The 18,713-nt window shown below is 38.7% G+C and overlaps 1 protein-coding gene across 2 annotated transcripts in view; it reads left to right on the forward strand.

Moving 5' to 3' along the window:
- The window catches only part of LOC109553349 (disintegrin and metalloproteinase domain-containing protein 5-like), a 148,998-nt gene that overhangs the window by 111,352 nt on the left and 18,933 nt on the right, over positions 1-18,713 (forward strand). For both annotated transcript variants that reach the window (XM_070781456.1, XM_070781457.1), the window contains exons 19-20: positions 13,890-14,049; positions 15,500-15,550. In XM_070781456.1, the coding sequence (XP_070637557.1) occupies positions 13,890-14,049; positions 15,500-15,550 (211 nt within the window). The remainder of the gene's footprint in view (positions 1-13,889; positions 14,050-15,499; positions 15,551-18,713) is intronic.

Here is an 18,713-nt window from a genome sequence, read left to right on the forward strand (position 1 = left end):
GTTTAAAATTTTACCTTGAGAATATCCCCACCCCTAGGGTTCCTGAGTATTGTTTTGAGATCAAGTAGGTCTGGATGAGACTGGGAACAACTGGAGGATATTCCTGATTTCAGAAGAGGATGTCTGTCCACCTTCACCCCTTTTCCTTTTGGGTCAAATAAATGATGAACTCCTGGGCAGGCTTATATGCAGCTTGAATACCAAGGGGAGGCATACATAGGGGAGTAACTTCTCAGACAATTAAAATACAGATATATCAGACTGTGTGTAGACACACACAAAAAAGGAAATATAATCATTTAACATGTAACAAGCAACTATATATATTATTATTTTCACATAAATATTTAGAAAAAATCAGTATTTATTTCAAATTTGATATTATTCTATATTGTGTACTTTTGTTATATAAGTGAAGTGAAGTCGCTCAGTTGTGTCTGACTCTTTGCAACCCCATGGACTGTAGCTTATCAGGCTTCTCTGTCCATGGGATTTTCCAGGCAAGAGTACCGGGGTGGATTGCCATTTCCTTCTCCAGGTTGTTATATAAATTGCTATTATTTAAGTGAAACAGCAATAGAACTAATTGCTGATCAGTAGTAGTTTATAGAAAAACCAATTAAAAGTAACAATATATGAACAAAAACAATACTTTATAATGAGAATATAATGTATTCTATAATACAGCAATTTACTTTGCTGCTGCTGCTGCTGCTAAATCACTTCAGTCGTGTCCGACTCTGTGAGACCCCATAGAGGGCAGCCCACCAGGCTCCGCCATCCCTGGGATTCTCCAGGCAAGAATACTGGAGTGGGTTGCCATTTCCTTCTCCAATGCAAGAAAAGTGAAAAGTGAAAGTGAAGTCGCTCAGTCGTGTCCGATTCTTCGCGACCCCATGGACTGCAGCCTACCAGGCTCCTCCGTCCATGGGATTTTCCAGGCAAGAGTACTGGAGTGGGGTGCCATTGCCTTCTCCAAGCAATTTACTTTACCTCTTTTTAAAAGCCCTGTACTAGATATTTAAGTTTTGCATGGCTATCTTCTTTTTTCTTAAAATACATAAATGTAAGATTTTTAGAAAGGAGAAAGAATAAAAATGTAACGGGAATAACTAAAGATACCCTCATATTTAATGAAAATAACACTGACATGCTTCTTTCAGTGCCACAATACAGTCACACATATTTTTTGTTTTATTCTCCAGTTATACTTTTCTGAACTGCTTGCAGCCTTTAAGGTATCCTTCTTTTAAGTGGTAGCAAAGTGGAATAGAATCAAATGTAAAATTCATTTTGACTTGAAGCTTTGTTTTAACAAGCCCAGATTTACTGAATTGTATCAGTTCATTGTAATGGCATTATGCTAAGTATCTTGACAAAAGCAGTCGAGCATAGGATACTAAGGGTTTTCTTTACTAGATAAAGCAGGTTTTCAGGCTTGGAAAAACTATTAATATTTTGCAGCTCTCCAAACATGTTCAATCACTTTGATGCTACAGGCTTGGTCTGATAGGCCACCTCTCTGTCAGTCAGCTCTTTTGAATATTTAAATTCATCACATAGGCTATCCATGTCTCAAATGCCCATCATTTTTATGCACTCCGAAGCACACTGGATGTTAAATATTTATTTTTCAGGGAACATGGCTTAAAGCATAGAAGTAATCTTAGTTGGTGAAATCTAATTTGAATTTCATATAAGTTGCCGTTTTAAAAAAGGAACTGAGGAAGTCCTTCCTAACTTGCTTACCCATTGCTGGTTACATTTTTTGAGTTCCAAAGCAGTCTTTATTTCCAAAAGTATGAGTCATTTTTTCAGTGTATGAATTGTTGTCACAACCTATGCAAATCATAGAACTCCCAAGGCGTAGTCAGTACATCCTCTTCTGGAATTCTGAAGGCCTCTTCACAGATCATCAGATTGCTTTGGAAAAGCAGCATATAAATTTCCATTTCATTGCGAGCTTTCTTTTCTCTATTCTTATCCTCCATGAATTTCAACATTGGAGAAGTATTTTCTTCTTGTCCAGCCTTTTAAAAAATAAGATTTTACATTAGGTAAATATTTTAGCGTGGGCTTCCCAGGTGGTTCGGTGGTAAAAGAATCTGCTTGCCAATGCAGGAGACCCTGATCTGATCCCTGGGTCAAGAAGATACCCTGGAGGAGGAAATGGCGACCCACTTCAATATTCTTGCTTGAGGAATTCCATGGCCAGAGGAGCCTGGTGGGCTACCATCCACGGGGTCGCAAAGAGTCAGCCATGACTGAACACACACACACTGCACTGTGAATATTTCAACATATCTTCTATGTTGAAATACTATGTATCTCTGAGATAAATATATCTCCAGCAAAGACTACAACCATCCTGTAGACTTGTTTAAGGAAGCAATATCTTTCCACGATGTGAAGTAAAAAAAAAAAAAAAATCTTGTTAAATGCTTCTGCACATTTTGAGGAAACTAAAAGTGATTGGAATTTTCATTATGAAAACCTTTATATCACAGAAAAACAAATCATACCCCTTTCAGTGTTGTGTACCAGGTGGACAGTACATTTGGCAAGTTAGATCTTCTTTTCTTCAGTAAGAAATTTATAGACTGAATGGAACTTGCAAAGATTTACATTTGCTCTGTTTGCTAAATATGCATATAGATGAGCAAAGACTAGTTTGTGTTTGATCAGGATAACAAAAATCTCTTTATTTTATATGGTTTTATTAAAATTTTCATAGAAACTCAGAAGCTTATTTGAAATTCTCTTCTGGAAACTAAATTACTTAAGAGCTGGGGCAATGTGTGCTACTACATTTACTTGCTAAAATGTGACAGAGTCATTGCTTCACTGTAAGGGATCAACAGGTGTTATTAAAACTTTCAATTTTCCTCCCACTAGTCATTTTAGTTACAATCTATGAATCTGGAAATGTAACTTCATTGTGTTGTAGAGCAATCAAGAAATTGAATGAATAGATAAAACATGTTTGTTCCTGTAGTGTGCCCAGAACTAATCCAGCAGTAGTTATTTTTATCTGAACACTGCCATCTTTCAGATCAGATCAGTCGCTCAGTTGTGTCCGACTCTTTGCGACCCCATGAATTGCAGCACGCCAGGCCTCCCTGTCCATCACCAACTCCTGGAGTTCACTGAGACTCACGTCCATCGAGTCAGCAATGCCATCCAGCCATCTCATCCTCTGTCGTCCCCTTCTCCTCTTGTCCCCAATCCCTCCCAGCATCAGAGTCTTTTCCAATGAGTCAACTCTTTGCATCAGGTGGCCAAAGTACTGGAGTTTCAGCTTTAGCATCATTCCTTCCAAAGAAATCCCAGGGCTGATCTCCTTCAGAATGGACTGGTTGGAACTCCTTGCAGTCCAAGGGACTCTCAAAAGTCTTCTCCAACACCACAGTTCAAAAGCATCAATTCTTCGGCGCTCAGCTTTCTTCACAGTCCAATTCTCACAACCATACGTGACCACAGGAAAAACCATAGCCTTGACTAGAGGAACCTTTGTTGGCAAAGTAATGTCTCTGCTTTTGAATATGCTATCTAGGTTGGTCATAACTTTCCTTCCAAGGAGTAAGCGTCTTTTAATTTCATGGCTGCAATCACCATCTTCAGTGATTTTGGAGCCCAGAAAAATAAAGTCTGACACTGTTTCCATTGTTTCCCCATCTATTTCCCATGAAGTGATGGGACCGGATGCCATGATCTTCGTTTTCTGAATGTTGAGTTTTAAGCCAACTTTTTCACTCTCCACTTTCACTTTCATCAAGAGGCTTTTTAGTTCCTCTTCACTTTCTGCCATAAGGGTGGTGTCATCTGCATATCTGAGGTGATTGATATTTCTCCCAGCAATCTTGATTCCATTTTGTGTTTCTTCCAGTCCAGTGTTTCTCATGATGTACTCTGCATATAAGTTAAATAAACAGGGTGACAATATACAGCCTTGACGAACTCCTTTTCCTATTTGGAAAAAGTCTGTTGTTTCATGTCCAGTTCTAACTGTCGCTTCCTGACCTGCATACAAATTTCTCAAGAGGCAGGTCAGGTGGTCTGGTATTCCCATGTCTTTCAAAATTTTCCACAGTTTATTGTGATCCACACAGTCAAAGGCTTTGGCATAGTCAATAAAGCAGAAATACATGTTTTTCTGGAACTCTCTTGCTTTTTCTATGATCCAGTGGATGTTGGCAATTTGATCTCTGGTTCCTCTGCCTTTTTTAAAACCAGCTTGAACATCGGGAAGTTCATGGTTCACATATTGCTGAAGCCTGGCTTGGAGAATTTTGAGCATTACTTTACTCGCGTGTGAGATGAGTGCAATTGTGCGGTAGTTTGAGCATTCTTTGGCATTGCCTTTCTTTGGGATTGGAATGAAAACTGACCTTTTCCAGTCCTGTGGCCACTACTGAGTTTTCCAAATTGCTGGCATATTGAGTGCAGCACTTTGACAGCATCATCTTTCAGGATTTGGAATAGTTCAAAGGAATTCCATCACCTCCACCAGCTTTGTTTGTAGTGATGCTTTCTAAGGCCCTCTTGACTTCACATTCCAGGATGTCTGGCTCTAGGTCAGTGATCACACCATCATGATTATCTGGGTTGTGAAGATCTTTTTTGTACAGTTCTACTGTGTATTCTTGCCATCTCTTCTTAATATCTTCTGCTTCTGTTAGGTCCATATCATTTCTGGGCAGACAATTTTTTTTTTTTTAATTTAGGAAACAAAAATGTGTAATTGATTTAGATACTTGCTTATCTCAACCCAGACATTTGAGATTTCATCTCCATATGTGTTTTTCCAGCTCCTTCTCCACCATACCCAATTCAAAATATTTTTTATTAAGATATAAGTGATGTGTAGCATTATATTAGTTTCAGGGGGTACAACATAATGATTTGATATTTTATACATTGTAAAATGATGTAGGTCGTCACTACAGTAGGTCTAGCTAACACCTGTCAGCATACTTATAGTTTTTTTTTTTTTTTCTTGTATGGAGAACTTTTAAGGTATGCTCTGTTAACAAGTTTTAAATAAGCAATGCTGTATTATTCAATACTTCTACACACTCAGCAGAGATGTCAGCAAAACATTTTCACACTAGGTCTGAAGTGTAGGGTGCAAGACCTCTGCCCTCAGCACTCTATGAGCAAGTGAAATAAGATTAAGGACAAAGGAAAAAGAAAAAGGAGGCAGAGACAAGATGACTTGGTAGAAAGACATAAGCTCTTGCAAAAGCACCAAAATCACAACTAACTGCTGAACAGCCATTGAAAACAAATTTTGGAACATACAAATAGATACCCTACATCCAAGTGCAAAGCAAAAGCCACAATGAGACAGTAGGAGGGGTGCAATAGTGATAAAATCAAATCCCATACCTACTGGGTGGGTGACCCACAACCTGGAAAATAATTATATCACAGAACTTATTACACAGAAGTGAAAGTTATGAGCGCCTACACGGGGGTCCCCAGCTTAGGGGTCTGTCATCAGGAGGAGGAACTCCCTGAGCATCTGGCTTTAAAGGCCAGTGGGGTTTGATTGCAGTGATTCCATAGGACTGGGGGAAACAGAACCTCCACTCTAGAGGGCACACACAGGTTCTTATGTACAACAGGTCCCAGTGAAAAAGCAATGACCTCATAAGAGCCTAAACTATCATAGCATTATGCTCATTTCAAGTGGTAGTAAGTAGTAAGGTTATGCTCAAAATCCTTCAAGCTAGGCTTCAGCCATATGTAAATTGAGAAAATTCCAGATGTGCAAGCCGGGTTTCTAAGAGGCAGAAGAACCAGAGATCAAATTGTCAACATTCGTTGGATCATGGAGAAAGCAGAGTTCCAGGAATATATCTACTTCTACTTCACTGACTACACTAAAGCCTTTGACTGTGTGGATCACAACAAACTGTGGAAAATTCCTAAAGAGATGGAAGTACCAAACCAACTTACCTGCCTCCTGAGAAACCTGTATGTGTGTCAAGAAACAACAGTTAGAACCAGACATGGAACAATCCATTGGTTCAAAACTGTGAAAGGCATACAACAAGGCTGTATATTATCACCCTGCTTATTTAACTTCTATGTAGAGTATATCATGTGAAATCCTAGAAGAATAGAAGGAATCACAAGCTGGAATCAATATTGCCAATATCAACCACCTCAGATATGCAGATGATACCAGTCTGATCACAGAAAGTGAGAAACTAAAGAGCTTCTTGATGATGAAGGAGGAGAGTGAGAATGCTGGCTTGAAATTCAACATTCAAAAAACTAAGATCATGGCATTCGGTCCAATCAATTTATGGCAAATAAAAGGGAAAAAAGTGTTACCAGTGACAGATTTTATTTTCTTGGCTCCAAAATCACTGCAGATGGTAACTGCAGTCATGAGATTAAAAGACATTTGTTCCTTGGGAGGAAAGCTATGACAAACCTAGACAGTGTATTACAAAGCAGAGACATTGCTTTGCTGACAGAGGTCCATCTAGTCAAAGCTATGGTTTTTCCAGTAGTCATGTACAGGTGTGAGAGTTGGACCATCAGGAAAAAAACAACGGTGGATAGAGAGGCATACAATAGACATTCTTGTTCCTAAAGGGAGAAATTGGAAAGGAGAAAAGGGTGACAGGTCTCAGGAAATACAAATAAAACTTAGCAAGGCAAATTACATTCGATGTTAAGGTTGGAGAATAACCCTCTTAGTTTTGATGTTCTGTCCTCCAGAGCCTTTGGGGTGGGAGCATAACCCAGCTGCAGTAGCTTCTGCCCTACCTCTTCAGCTCTGGACAGAGGCCCATCCATACAGCTCTTTGGAGTAAACTGCCCCTGAGCCACTGGGCAACGGAGCTTGGCTGGTCAAAACTGAGGAAGAGACAGCTCCTGGCTCCATGATGGGAGAGGAAGCCTTGATGATCTCTGAGTCATTCTTCTCTTTTCTTGAAGGATAAAGTGTATTCGCGGCCAGTTGGTTCTATGGCCCTGTGCTGTTCCCTTTGGTCTGACCTGGCAGTGTTTCTGCTGATATCATCTCATCCTTATTCCTCTCTTCTCCTGAGATGGTTCACATGCACAATCTATTTATCAGATGATTTTTCTGTCCATATTTTGGAACATATCCACCCCCCCCTTTTTTTTTTTGCAAAATTCATAGACTGAGAATTCTCCAAATCTTTAAATTCTGGCACCTCTCTCCCTAGCACTAACTTCTTCACTTTGTCTCCTCTGCTCACATTTAACTCTAATGAGTCAGGGTATCCAGGCTACATATTTGACATTTTTCTTAGAAATATCCTCAACTAATTATCCAGTTTCAAGACTCACAAATTCTATCTTCCATAAAGCACAAGATTACAATTTAGCCAAGTTTTTGGTCACTTTATAACAGGAGTTGCCTTTTTTTTTTTTAACTTAACAATATTGTATTCGTTTTGCCATATATCAACATGAATCCACCACAGGTATACACGTGTTCCTCATCCTGATCCCTCCTCCCTCCTCCCTCCCCGTACCATCCCTCTGGGTCGTCGTCCCAGTGCACCAGCCCCAAGCATCCAGTATCGTGCATCGAACCTGGACTGGCGACTCGTTTCATATATGATATTATACGTGTTTCAATGCCATTCTCCCAAATCTCCCCACCCTCTCCCTCTCCCACAGAGTCCAAAAGACTATTCTATACATCAGTGTCTCTTTTGCTGTCTCGTATACAGGGTTATCGTTACCATCTTTCTAAATTCCATATATATGCATTAGTATACTGTATTGGTGTTTTTCTTTCTGGCTTACTTCACTCTGTATAATAGGCTCCAGTTTCATCCACCTCATTAGAACTGATTCAAATGTATTCTTTTTAATGGCTGAGTAATACTCCATTGTGTATATGTGCCACAGCTTTCTTTATCCATTCATCTGCTGATGGACATCTAGGTTGCTTCCATGTCCTGGCTATTATAAACAGTGCTGCGATGAACATTGGGGTACTCATGTCTCTTTCAATTCTGGTTTCCTCAGTGTGTATGCCCAGCAGTGGGATTGCTGGATCATAAGGCAGTTCTATTTCCAGTTTTTTAAGGAAACTCCACACTGTTCTCCATAGTGGCTGTACTAGTTTGCATTCCCGCCAACAGTGTAAGAGGGTTCCCTTTTCTCCACACCCTCTCCAGCATTTATTGCTTGTAGACTTTTGGATCGCAGCCATTCTGACTTGCATGAAATGGTACCTCCTTGTGGTTTTGATTTGCATTTCTCTGATAATGAGTGATGTTGAGCATCTTTTCATGTGTTTGTTCACCATCTGTATGTCTTCTTTGGAGAAATGTCTATTTAGTTCTTTGGCCCATTTTTTGATTGGGTCATTTATTTTTCTAGAATTGAGCTGTAGGAGTTGCTTGTATATTTTTGAGATTAGTTGTTTGTCAGTTGCTTCATTTGCTATTATTTTCTCCCATTCTGAAGGCTGTCTTTTCACCTTGCTTATAGTTTCCTTTGTTGTGCAGAAACTTTTAAGTTTAATTAGGTCCCATTTGTTTACTTAAAGAAACTAAAGACCTATATATAGAAAACTATAAAACACTGGTGAAAGAAATCAAAGAAGACACTAATAGATGGAGAAATATACCATGTTCATGGGTTGGAAGAATCAATATAGTGAAAATGAGTATACTACCCAAAGCAATTTATAGATTCAATGCAATCCCTATCAAGCTACCAAGAGTATTCTTCACAGAGCTAGAACAAATAATTTCACAATTTATATGGAAATACAAAAAACCTCAAAAAGGCAAAGCGATCTTGAGAAAGAAGAATGGAACTGGAGGGATCAACCTGCCTGACTTTAAGCTCTACTACAAAGCCACAATCATCAAGACAGTATGGTACTGGCACAAAGACAGAAATATAGATCAATGGAACAAAATAGAAAGCCCAGAGATAAATCCACGCACCTATGGACACCTTATCTTTGACAAAGGAGGCAAGAACATACAATGGATTAAAGACAATCTCTTTAACAAGTGGTGCTGGGAAAACTGGTCAACCACTTGTAAAAGAATGAACTAGAACACTTTGTAACACCATACACAAAAATAAATTCAAAATGGATTAAAGATCTAAATGTAAGACCAGAAACTATAAAACTCCTAGAGGAGAACATAGGCAAAACACTATCTGACATACATCACAGCAGGATCCTCTATGACGCACCTTCCAGAATATTGGAAATAAATGCTTTTTCTTATCCATTGTTTTTTTTCTGTCTAAAATATCACCAGAAACAACTTTCATGTAAATATTTCTACCAGCATTCCATTCATGATTATCTTTGTATTGTCTAAAAAAGATGTAGGCTTTCTCTCCTGCTCTCCTCTTTAGCCTCTGAACCCTCACCAGAGTTGCCTTTACCTTCCATATTTCCACCAACAATCTCTTCATATTCAGTCAGTTCAGTTCAGTCGCTCAGTCATGTCTGACTCTTTGCAACCCCATGGACTGCAGCATGCCAGGCTTCCCTGTCCATCATCAACTCCTGGAGCTTGCTCAAACTCATGTCCATTGAGTCTGTGATGCCATCCAACCATCTCATCCTCTGTCATCCCCTTCTCTTCCTGCCTTCTCTTTAGATTAATCTAGGTGTTTTCCACAGTGTGCCTCAAAATTCGTCTAGCTAGTATCTATTATGAGTTCCTAAGCCATTTCCACATATTTAGGTATGTGTTATAACAACATCTTGTTTCTTGGAACCAAAATCTGTATTAGTCAGAATTCTCCAGAGAAATGGGGCCATTGACGGTACAGGAGGAGAAGCTTTAGAAGGAATTGATTGGCCCATGTGATTCTGGAGGCTGATAGATTCCAAGATCTACAGAGTCAGTAAACTCAGCTCGAGGAGAGCTGATGGTGCAGTTTTTGTGTGAAGGGCCGCAGACTTGAAGGTCAAGCAAAGCTGATGTCTCAGTTTGGGCAGCTCAAGCAGGAAGAATCTTCACTGGAGGATCAGTGTTTTTGTTTAACTAAGACCTCCAGGATTGAGGCCCACCTGCATTAAAGAAAGCTACTGCATTACTCAGTCTACTGATATAAATGTTGGGCTTCCTGGGTAGCTCAGATGGTAAAGACTCTATCTTCAATGCAGAAGACCTGGGTTCAATCCCTGGGTAGGGAAGATCCCCTAGAGAAGGGAATGGGAGCTTACTCCAATATTCTTGCTTGGGAAATCCCATGGATAGAGGAGCCTGGTGGGCTGCAGTCCATGGGGTCACAAAGAATCAGAAAACTGAGCCACTAACACACACTGATTTAAATATTAATTTCATTTGAAAACACCTCACAGAAACACCTAGAATATTACTTGAGCAAGATCTGAGCTCATTGTGGCCCAGTGAAGTGGATTCAGTCCCTGGGATGGGAAGATCTTCTGGAGGAGGGCACAGCAACCCACTCCAATATTCTTGTTTGGAGAATTCCATGGACAGGAGAGCCTGGCAGGCTTGCAAAAGAGCTGGACACGAGAGTGACAGAGCACATACACTCTTTAGTGTACATCGGTTATTCTAAGTAAACCTGGAATTTATTGATGGTAGAATAGCTGCCTGGAGAAACTAGATAATCATGTAACTGTGTAGTTAACAATGCAAAAGTGAAATGACTATTTATGAGCAATCTTGTGTCTACACAGAACTTCTCATCTTGTTTTTCTGTCACCCATCTGAATGTAGTGTGGAGTTGGAGGAGAAGGGGGGAAAGTTTTGGGAGTTGCTGCTGCTGGATGCTGGCTCCTTTATACCTGATATTTACCCATGAAGTTTGCTAGGGTCACATCTGTGTTTTTGGAAGTTTGATATGACAATTAAACCCTTGAGTCATAAAGGCTGAGACATTTGGGGGAAATAAAAGGGAGGAAGTGAAAAGCGGTGAATTAGTATGCTCAAAATTCTCCAAGCCAGGCTTCAGCAATATGTGAACCGTGAACTTCCAGATGTTCAAGCTGGTTTTAGAAAAGGCAGAGGAACCAGAGATCAAATTGCCAACATCCACTGGATCATCAAAAAAGCAAGAGAGTTTCCAAAAAACATCTATTTCTGCTTTATTGACTATGCCAAAGCCTTTGACTGTATGGATCACAATAAACTGTGGAAAATTCTGAAAGAGATGGGAATACCAGACCACCTGACCTGCCTCTTGAGAAACCTGTATGCAGGTCAGGAAGCAACAGCTAGAACTGGACATGGAACAACAGACTGGTTCCAAATCGGGAAAGGAGTACGTCAAGGCTGTATATTGTCACCGTGCTTATTTAACTTATATGAAGAGTACATCATGAGAAATGCTAGGCTGGATGAAGCACAAGCTGGAATCAAGATTGCTGGGAGAAATATAAATAACTTCAGATATGCAGATGATACCACCCTTATGGCAGAAATTGAAGAAAAACTAAAGAGCCTCTTGATGAAAGTGAAAGAGGAGATTGAAAAAGTTGGCTTAAAGCTCAACGTTCAGAAAACAAAGATCATGGCATCCAGTCCCATCACTTCATGGCAAATAGATGAAGAAACAGTGGAAACAGTGGCAGACTTTATTTTTTGGGGCTCGAAAATCACTGCTGATGGTGACTGCAGCCATGAAATAAAAAGATGCTTACTCCTTGGAAGGAAAGGTATGATCAACCTAGACAACATATTAAAAAGCAGAGACATTACTTTGCCAACAAAGGTCCGTCTAATCAAGGCTATGGTTTTTCCAGTAGTCATGTGTGAATGTGAGAGTTGGACTATAAAGAAAGCTGAGTGCCGAAGAATTGATGCTTTTGAACTGTGGTGTTGGAGAAGACTCTTGAGAGACTCTTGGACTGCAAGGAGATCCAACAAGTCCATCCTAAAGTAGATCAGTCCTGAGTGTTCATTGGAAGGACTGATGTTGAAGCTGAAACTCCAATACTTTGGCCACCTGATGTGAAGAACTGACTCATTTGAAAAGACCCTGATTCTGGGAAAGATTGAAGGCAGGAGAAGGGGATGACAGAGGATGAGATGGTTGGATGGCATCACTGACTCAATGGACATGAGTTTGAGTAAACTCCGGGAGTTGGTGATGGACAAGGAATCCTGGTATGCTGCAGGGTGTCGCAAAGGGTTGGACACGACTGAGTGACTGAACTGAACTGAACTGAACTGAATAGTTAAATGACTGGATGCCCTGAGGTATCTTTGAAAGGAGGTAGAATCCTTGAGGCAGATTGTTGGGGACTAGTTTAACCCATGGGAACTGGAGACTCAGAGTAATTAATTAAATGAAGATCTCAAGCTGAAAGAAGAATTTATAGAAAAGTCTTTGTTGGCAGGTATCAGTACATAGTGCTCATTAAAACTAGATAGTAAAAGGGAAAGAAAGACCTTTTTTTTTTTTTGATCTGGGGAAACCCTACTTACACTTTCAAGGCCACTTTCATACCTTATTCATTTTCAAAATAATCACGTTATCTCCATGATTACCCAGAAGACTACACATGAGGTTGAGAATCAGTCTGCCGGTTACAACTAGAGATCTCTTCATCTGATTCTTTGTCTAATTACAAATATCATGTGATTTTTATCTTGAAGATACAGGGAACCCCAGGCACATGCACAAAGCTGACTGAAAAATAAAATGTTGCTCCTACTGTGAACTCTCTTTAAAAACCATGGGAAAAAAGGAGAAGAATTGGGGCTAGCCTAAGAGGAGAATTTTGAGCCTCAGTGATCATCCACACTGTAGCTGGCGAGTTGCTCTTCTGACTGTCAGCTCCTCCATGTGGCTAAGAAGTGATAGAGCAAGAAGTGAAGTGAAGTGAAAGTCACTTAGTCGTGTCTCACTCTTTCCGACCCCATGGACTATAGTCCATGGAATTCTCCAGGCCAGAATACTGGAGTGGGTAGCCATTCCCTTCTCTAGGGGATCTTCCTGAGCCAGGGATTGAACCCAGGACTCCCACATTGCTGAAGAGTTCATATCAAATAAAAGGAAGCAAGCCAACAAATTATGAAGAAAGTAGGACTCAATACATTAGGACTCCAGGAAGGTGAATACAGATGTCAGCTGAGAATCTATAAGAACAGATGAGGAAAATGTAAATATTAGCACTTGTCAATCAGAAATGCGTCAGAAGCAGATTTAGCCATGCATTCTATAAAATCTAGAGTCATTTTAACAATTTCCTATTGCCACATATTTGATTAAAGAACTTAGTTAAATAAGTTATTTAGAGTACTTCTAATTTTTAGAAAAAAATCTAGTAATATAAGAAAAATGCCACATAAAGTGTGAAAATTTTAGGTGCTCAGTTGTGTCCAACTTTTTGTGACCCCATTTAGTGTAGCTCCCCAGGCTTCTCCGTCCATGAAATTCTCTAGGCAAGAATACTGGAATTGGTAGTCATTTCCTTCTCCAGAGGATCTTCCCGACCCAGCGTTGAACCTGGGTCTCCTGCATTGCAGGCAAATTCTCTACCATCTGAGCCACCAGAGAAGCCCAAATGCCACACACCCCAGATTTAATTCTCACATACAGGTAAAATCCCAATACTCTTTTTGATATATATGTTTGAGCCTCAGAAACCCTGTATCAGAACAGAATTGAAGAAATACTTGCAGGTGTTAAATACGCGGTCCATTAAAGAACAATGCCTTCAGTCAAGGAAATCACCATATGGTAGAAGTTTGAAAACACAGAAACATCCGTAAAGCTCATTTAATATATTAGTTTAGGTTTTCAGATTTTATTATATTCACAGTCTAAATGAATGAATTGTTTAGTGTTTGGGAATATGGTTGGTAATGATAGCTTTGCACCATTTCATTTGGTTAATAAAATCTCTGATCAGTTTGAAATGATATTTTCCATTCAAGGTAAAAGTTTTTTGAAGGAAAGATCTCTTGGTCATCCAAAACACAGACTTCAACTCGTTTTCTACATTTCTATACCTGTGTTCATCATTGCTGCTGCTCTTATAATAAAGCAAGATAAAATAAGAGAGCTGTGCTACAAAGGAGAACTTGAAAGTGAAAGGTATATATGTTTTATTCTTATCAAATAAATAAGTCAAGAAAAAAGTATTCATGGTTCATCTAGAATATGCTAAGACTATAGGTAAAGCGATATGAGGAGAGGCACACGGATACATTTCAAACTGGCTTGGTGTGCTTCATATTTTTTCTGGTTTTACTACATTTTACCAGCAGTATTACTTGAGGAGGATGGGTGCTGAGGGTATGGTGGAGATTTATTCAGCCTCTTAATCCAATATGATAGTTTCCGCTCAGTTGTTTCTGACTCTTTGCGACCCCATGGACTGTAGACCACAGGCTCCTCTGTCCATGGAATTCTCCAGGCAAGAATACTGGATGGGGTTATCATTCCTTCTCCAGGGTGTCTTCCTCACCCATGTCTTCTGCATTGCAGGTGGATTCTTTACCATCTGAGCCACCAGGCAAGCTTTTAATCCAGACTCTGTCTATGTGGTCATATTGTACACGAGAGAATTCTCTTCATGAGAATAAATAATAACACTGCATTTAAAAATAAATTTTAAACATATAGAGCCTCAGACCAGAGGTAAATAACTTAATTAAAATACCCCACTCCACTAGAGATAAGATCTATGAATATGCCTGCATAATATTTATTTTCCTAATTCTTTATACTGCTGATTGGGCAAGTCATTTCTCAACTAGAAATTACATGTGTAGTTCATGTTAATCAGGTTAGAGAGGAGGAAGCATCATGAAATGGGGAGAAAATTATGTTTAGTCTCAGAAAACCTGGCTTCAACTCCTAAATATTGCATATCTTGATAACTATGATACCTTGAGCAAAGGGTTTAATCTTTATGTTCTTAAAATTATTCTCTGTAACTGTATAAAATGTGAGATAATAGCTTTTCAATTTATCATAAACTGGGTACACCAAATTAATAAATGACATTATCATATTATCTGTAATCCATTGCACAACAATTTAAGCATCATTATTGAACCCCTATTCATAATTTACTATATTTTCCCACAGAGGTATTTATCTCTAGTTTTACCTTCTTGGAATTGATGTAAAGAGAACATGAATATGTGTTATGAGAGGATGAAAGAAATCTATAGAAATGTATAGAAAATAAGCTGAAATTTTGGACTGCTACTTTATGGTTTTGGCTTAATTTGGGTGAGAGTTAGGATTACCACAGAATCAAGGGGCCTGCCCGCAAATATGTGGGCTTATACCATAAATATTTGAGTAAATGTGAAATGAGAATGAGAAGATTAGGTCGATATAGCGAGATGGCTGGTGGCATTTCTCCTAATATTGAGATGGTAGTTGTTTTATTGGTCTTATTTCCCTGGAAGGGAGACATTTTATTTAGTGAATCACTCTATTTCTCTGAAGAACATTCTTCATTCAAATAGTCACTTGATTAAGATTTTTAAAATTTCTCACTTTTTAAAAATAAACATTATCGATGTTACAGATCTGTGTCAGAAGAAAGCAGCACTAACAGCAAGTCATCCCCCAGTGTCAGGTGAGTATAGCAGGATTAACCATTCTGCATTGTACCTTTCGATCATTGTACAAGGAGCACTTAAAATCGTTAATTTCAAACCAAGCCTTTGTTCATAATATTCTTATATGGTCCCCATTGTAGATGCTTTTATAGTACTGAATAATAAAACTTGGTTTCATCATGTCTCAACCCTCCCTGACCCACACCAAAGGAGTGATTTCACACTAGCATTTATAACCACATGATTTTTGTTTTATTTTGAGATTTGGTAAGGAGAACTTATATCTTGATGATGTTTTACTGCCACATGAAAAGAAGACTGATATTGTAAAGATGTCAGATATGCTTATAGTTATATTTTTATGTCAGAAAAAATTATTGTTAATAAGATAGAGTCTTGGAGTTTTCATTCATTTTACTGCCTTAAGATCTCAAGTAACCACTGAATTTGACAACCATCAAGGAATGAAGAAAATAAACTAAACCCAAATTAAGTGGGAGGAAGGAAATAATAAAGGTTAGAGCAGATATGAGAAAAAGGAAGACTAGAAAAGCAATTTTAAAAATCAACAGATGTAAGCATTTTTTTTTTAAATAAAAAATTAACAAACCTTTAGCTAGGCTAGTTAACTAGCACAAAAAGGGAGAAGACTAATATAATAAAACCAAAAATAGTATCATTATAAATACTACAGAATTAATCTTTTTATAGCTTATAGTTCCTTAAAGATTACTATGAACATTTGTATGCTAAGAAAGTGAAAAACCAAAAAGAAATAAACACATTCCTGGAAACATGTAACATGTCAAGATTAAATCATGAAGAAATAGAAAGTGAGCAGATTAAAACCTAGCAACTCCTACAGCTCAACTCCAGAAAAATAAATGACCCAATCAAAAAATGGGCCAAAGAGCTAAATAGACATTTCTCCAAAGAAGACATACAGATGGCTAACAAACACAGGAAAAGATGCTCAACATCACTCATTATCAGAGAAATGCAAATCAAAACCATAATGAGGTACCATCTCACACCAGTCAGAATGGCTGTGATCCAAAAGTCTACAAGCAATTAATGCTGGAGAGGGTGTGGAGAAAAGGGAACTCTCTTACACTGTTGGTGGGAATGCAAACTAGTACAGCCACTATGGAGAACAGTGTGGAGATTCCTTAAAAAACTGGAAATAGAACTGCCTTATGATCCAGCAATCCCACTGCTGGGCATACACACTGAGGAAACCAGAAGGGAAAGAGACATGTGTACCCCAATGTTCATCGCAGCACTGTTTATAATAGCCAGGACATGGAAGCAACCTAGATGTCCATCAGCAGATGAATGGATAAGAAAGCTGTGGTACATATACACAATGGAGTATTACTCAGCCATCAAAAAGAATACATTTGAATCAGTTCTAATGAGGTGGATGAAACTGGAACCTATTATACAGAGTGAAGTAAGCCAGAAAGAAAAACACCAATACAGTATACTAACGCATATATATGGAATTTAGAAAGATGGTAACAATAACCCTGTGTACGAGACAGCAAAAGAGACACTGATGTATAGATCAGTCTTATGGACTCTGTGGGAGAGGGAGAGGGTGGGGAGATTTGGGAGAATGGCATTGAAACATGTATACTATCATGTATGAAACGAGTCGCCAGTCCAGGTTTGATGCACGATACTGGATGCTTGGGGCTGGTGCACTGGGATGACCCAGAGGGATGGTATGGTGAGGGAGGAGGGAGGAGGGTTCAGGATGGGGAACACATGTATACCTGTGGCAGATTCATTTCGATATTTGGCAAAACTAATACAATTATGTAAAGTTTAAAAATAAAATAAAATTAAAAAAAATAAATTAAAAAAAAACATAGAAAAAACACAAATCAAAAAAACAAACAAACAAAAAAAACAACCTGGCAAGGAGAGTGAACCAGTAATTTAAACCTTCACAGCAAAGAAAAGCCCAGGACAGATTGGTTTTACTAGTGAATTTTGTCAAACATTTAAATAGGAATTAAAGTCAGTATTCTAAAACTGTTCCAAAAAGTATAAAGGTGAAAACACAAACTCATTTTATGAGGCCAGCATTACTCTGATACCAAAATTGGTAAGGACTCCACAGAAAAAGGAAACTACAAGTTAATATCTGTGATGAATATAAATGCAAAAGTTCTCCACAGATAACTAGCAAAACCAAATTCAACAGCGCATGGAAAGGATTATGCACCATGGCAGTGATATCATGGGAGTGCAAGGATGGTTCAACATATGAAAATTAATCAATGTGATAACACACACCACATTAACCAGATGAAGAATGAAAATGACAAGATTGTCTCAGTAGATATAGGAAAAAGATTTGACAAATTCAAAATGTTTTTATGATATATCCTTTCAACCAATTAAGAACAGAAGGAATTTACAACAGAGTAAAGGCCATATATATAAGAAACTCATGTAATTTATACTCACTGTTTCCATTGTTTCCCCTTCTATTTGCCATGAAGTGATGGGACCAGAAGTCATGATCTTAGTTTTCTGAATGTTGAGTTTTAGGCCATTTTTTTCAATCTCCTCTTTCACTTTCATCAAGAGGCTTTTTAATTCTTTGCTTTTTACCATAAGGGTGGTGTCATCTGCATATTTGAGGTTATTGATAGTTCTTCTGGCAATCTTGATTCCAGCTTGTGCTTCATCCAGCCCAGCATTTCTCATGATGTACTCTGCACATAAGTTAAATAAACAGGGTGACAATATACAGCCTTGACGTACTCCCTTTCCTATTTGGAACCAGTCTGTTGTTCCGTGTCCATTTCTAACTGTTGCTTTCTGACCTGCATACAGGTTTCTCAAGAGGCAGGTCAGGTGGCTGGAATTCCCATCTCTTTCAGAATTTTCCACAGTTTGTTGTGATCCACACAGTCAAAGGCTTTGGCATAGTCAATAAAGCAGAAATAGATGTTTGTCTGGAACTCTCTTGCTTTTTCTGTGATCTAGTGAATATTGGCAATTTGATCTCTAGTTCCTCTGCCTTTCCAAATCTAGCTTGAACATCTGGAAGTCCATGGTTCATGTACTGTTGAGCCTGGCTTGGAGAAGTTTGAGCATTACTTGGCTAGTGTGTGAGATAGTGCAATTATGCAGTCGTTTGAGCATTCTTTGGCATTGCCTTTC

The sequence above is a fragment of the Bos indicus genome, chromosome 27, assembly GCF_029378745.1.
Source record: "Bos indicus isolate NIAB-ARS_2022 breed Sahiwal x Tharparkar chromosome 27, NIAB-ARS_B.indTharparkar_mat_pri_1.0, whole genome shotgun sequence".
Classification (NCBI taxonomy): domain Eukaryota; kingdom Metazoa; phylum Chordata; class Mammalia; order Artiodactyla; family Bovidae; genus Bos; species Bos indicus.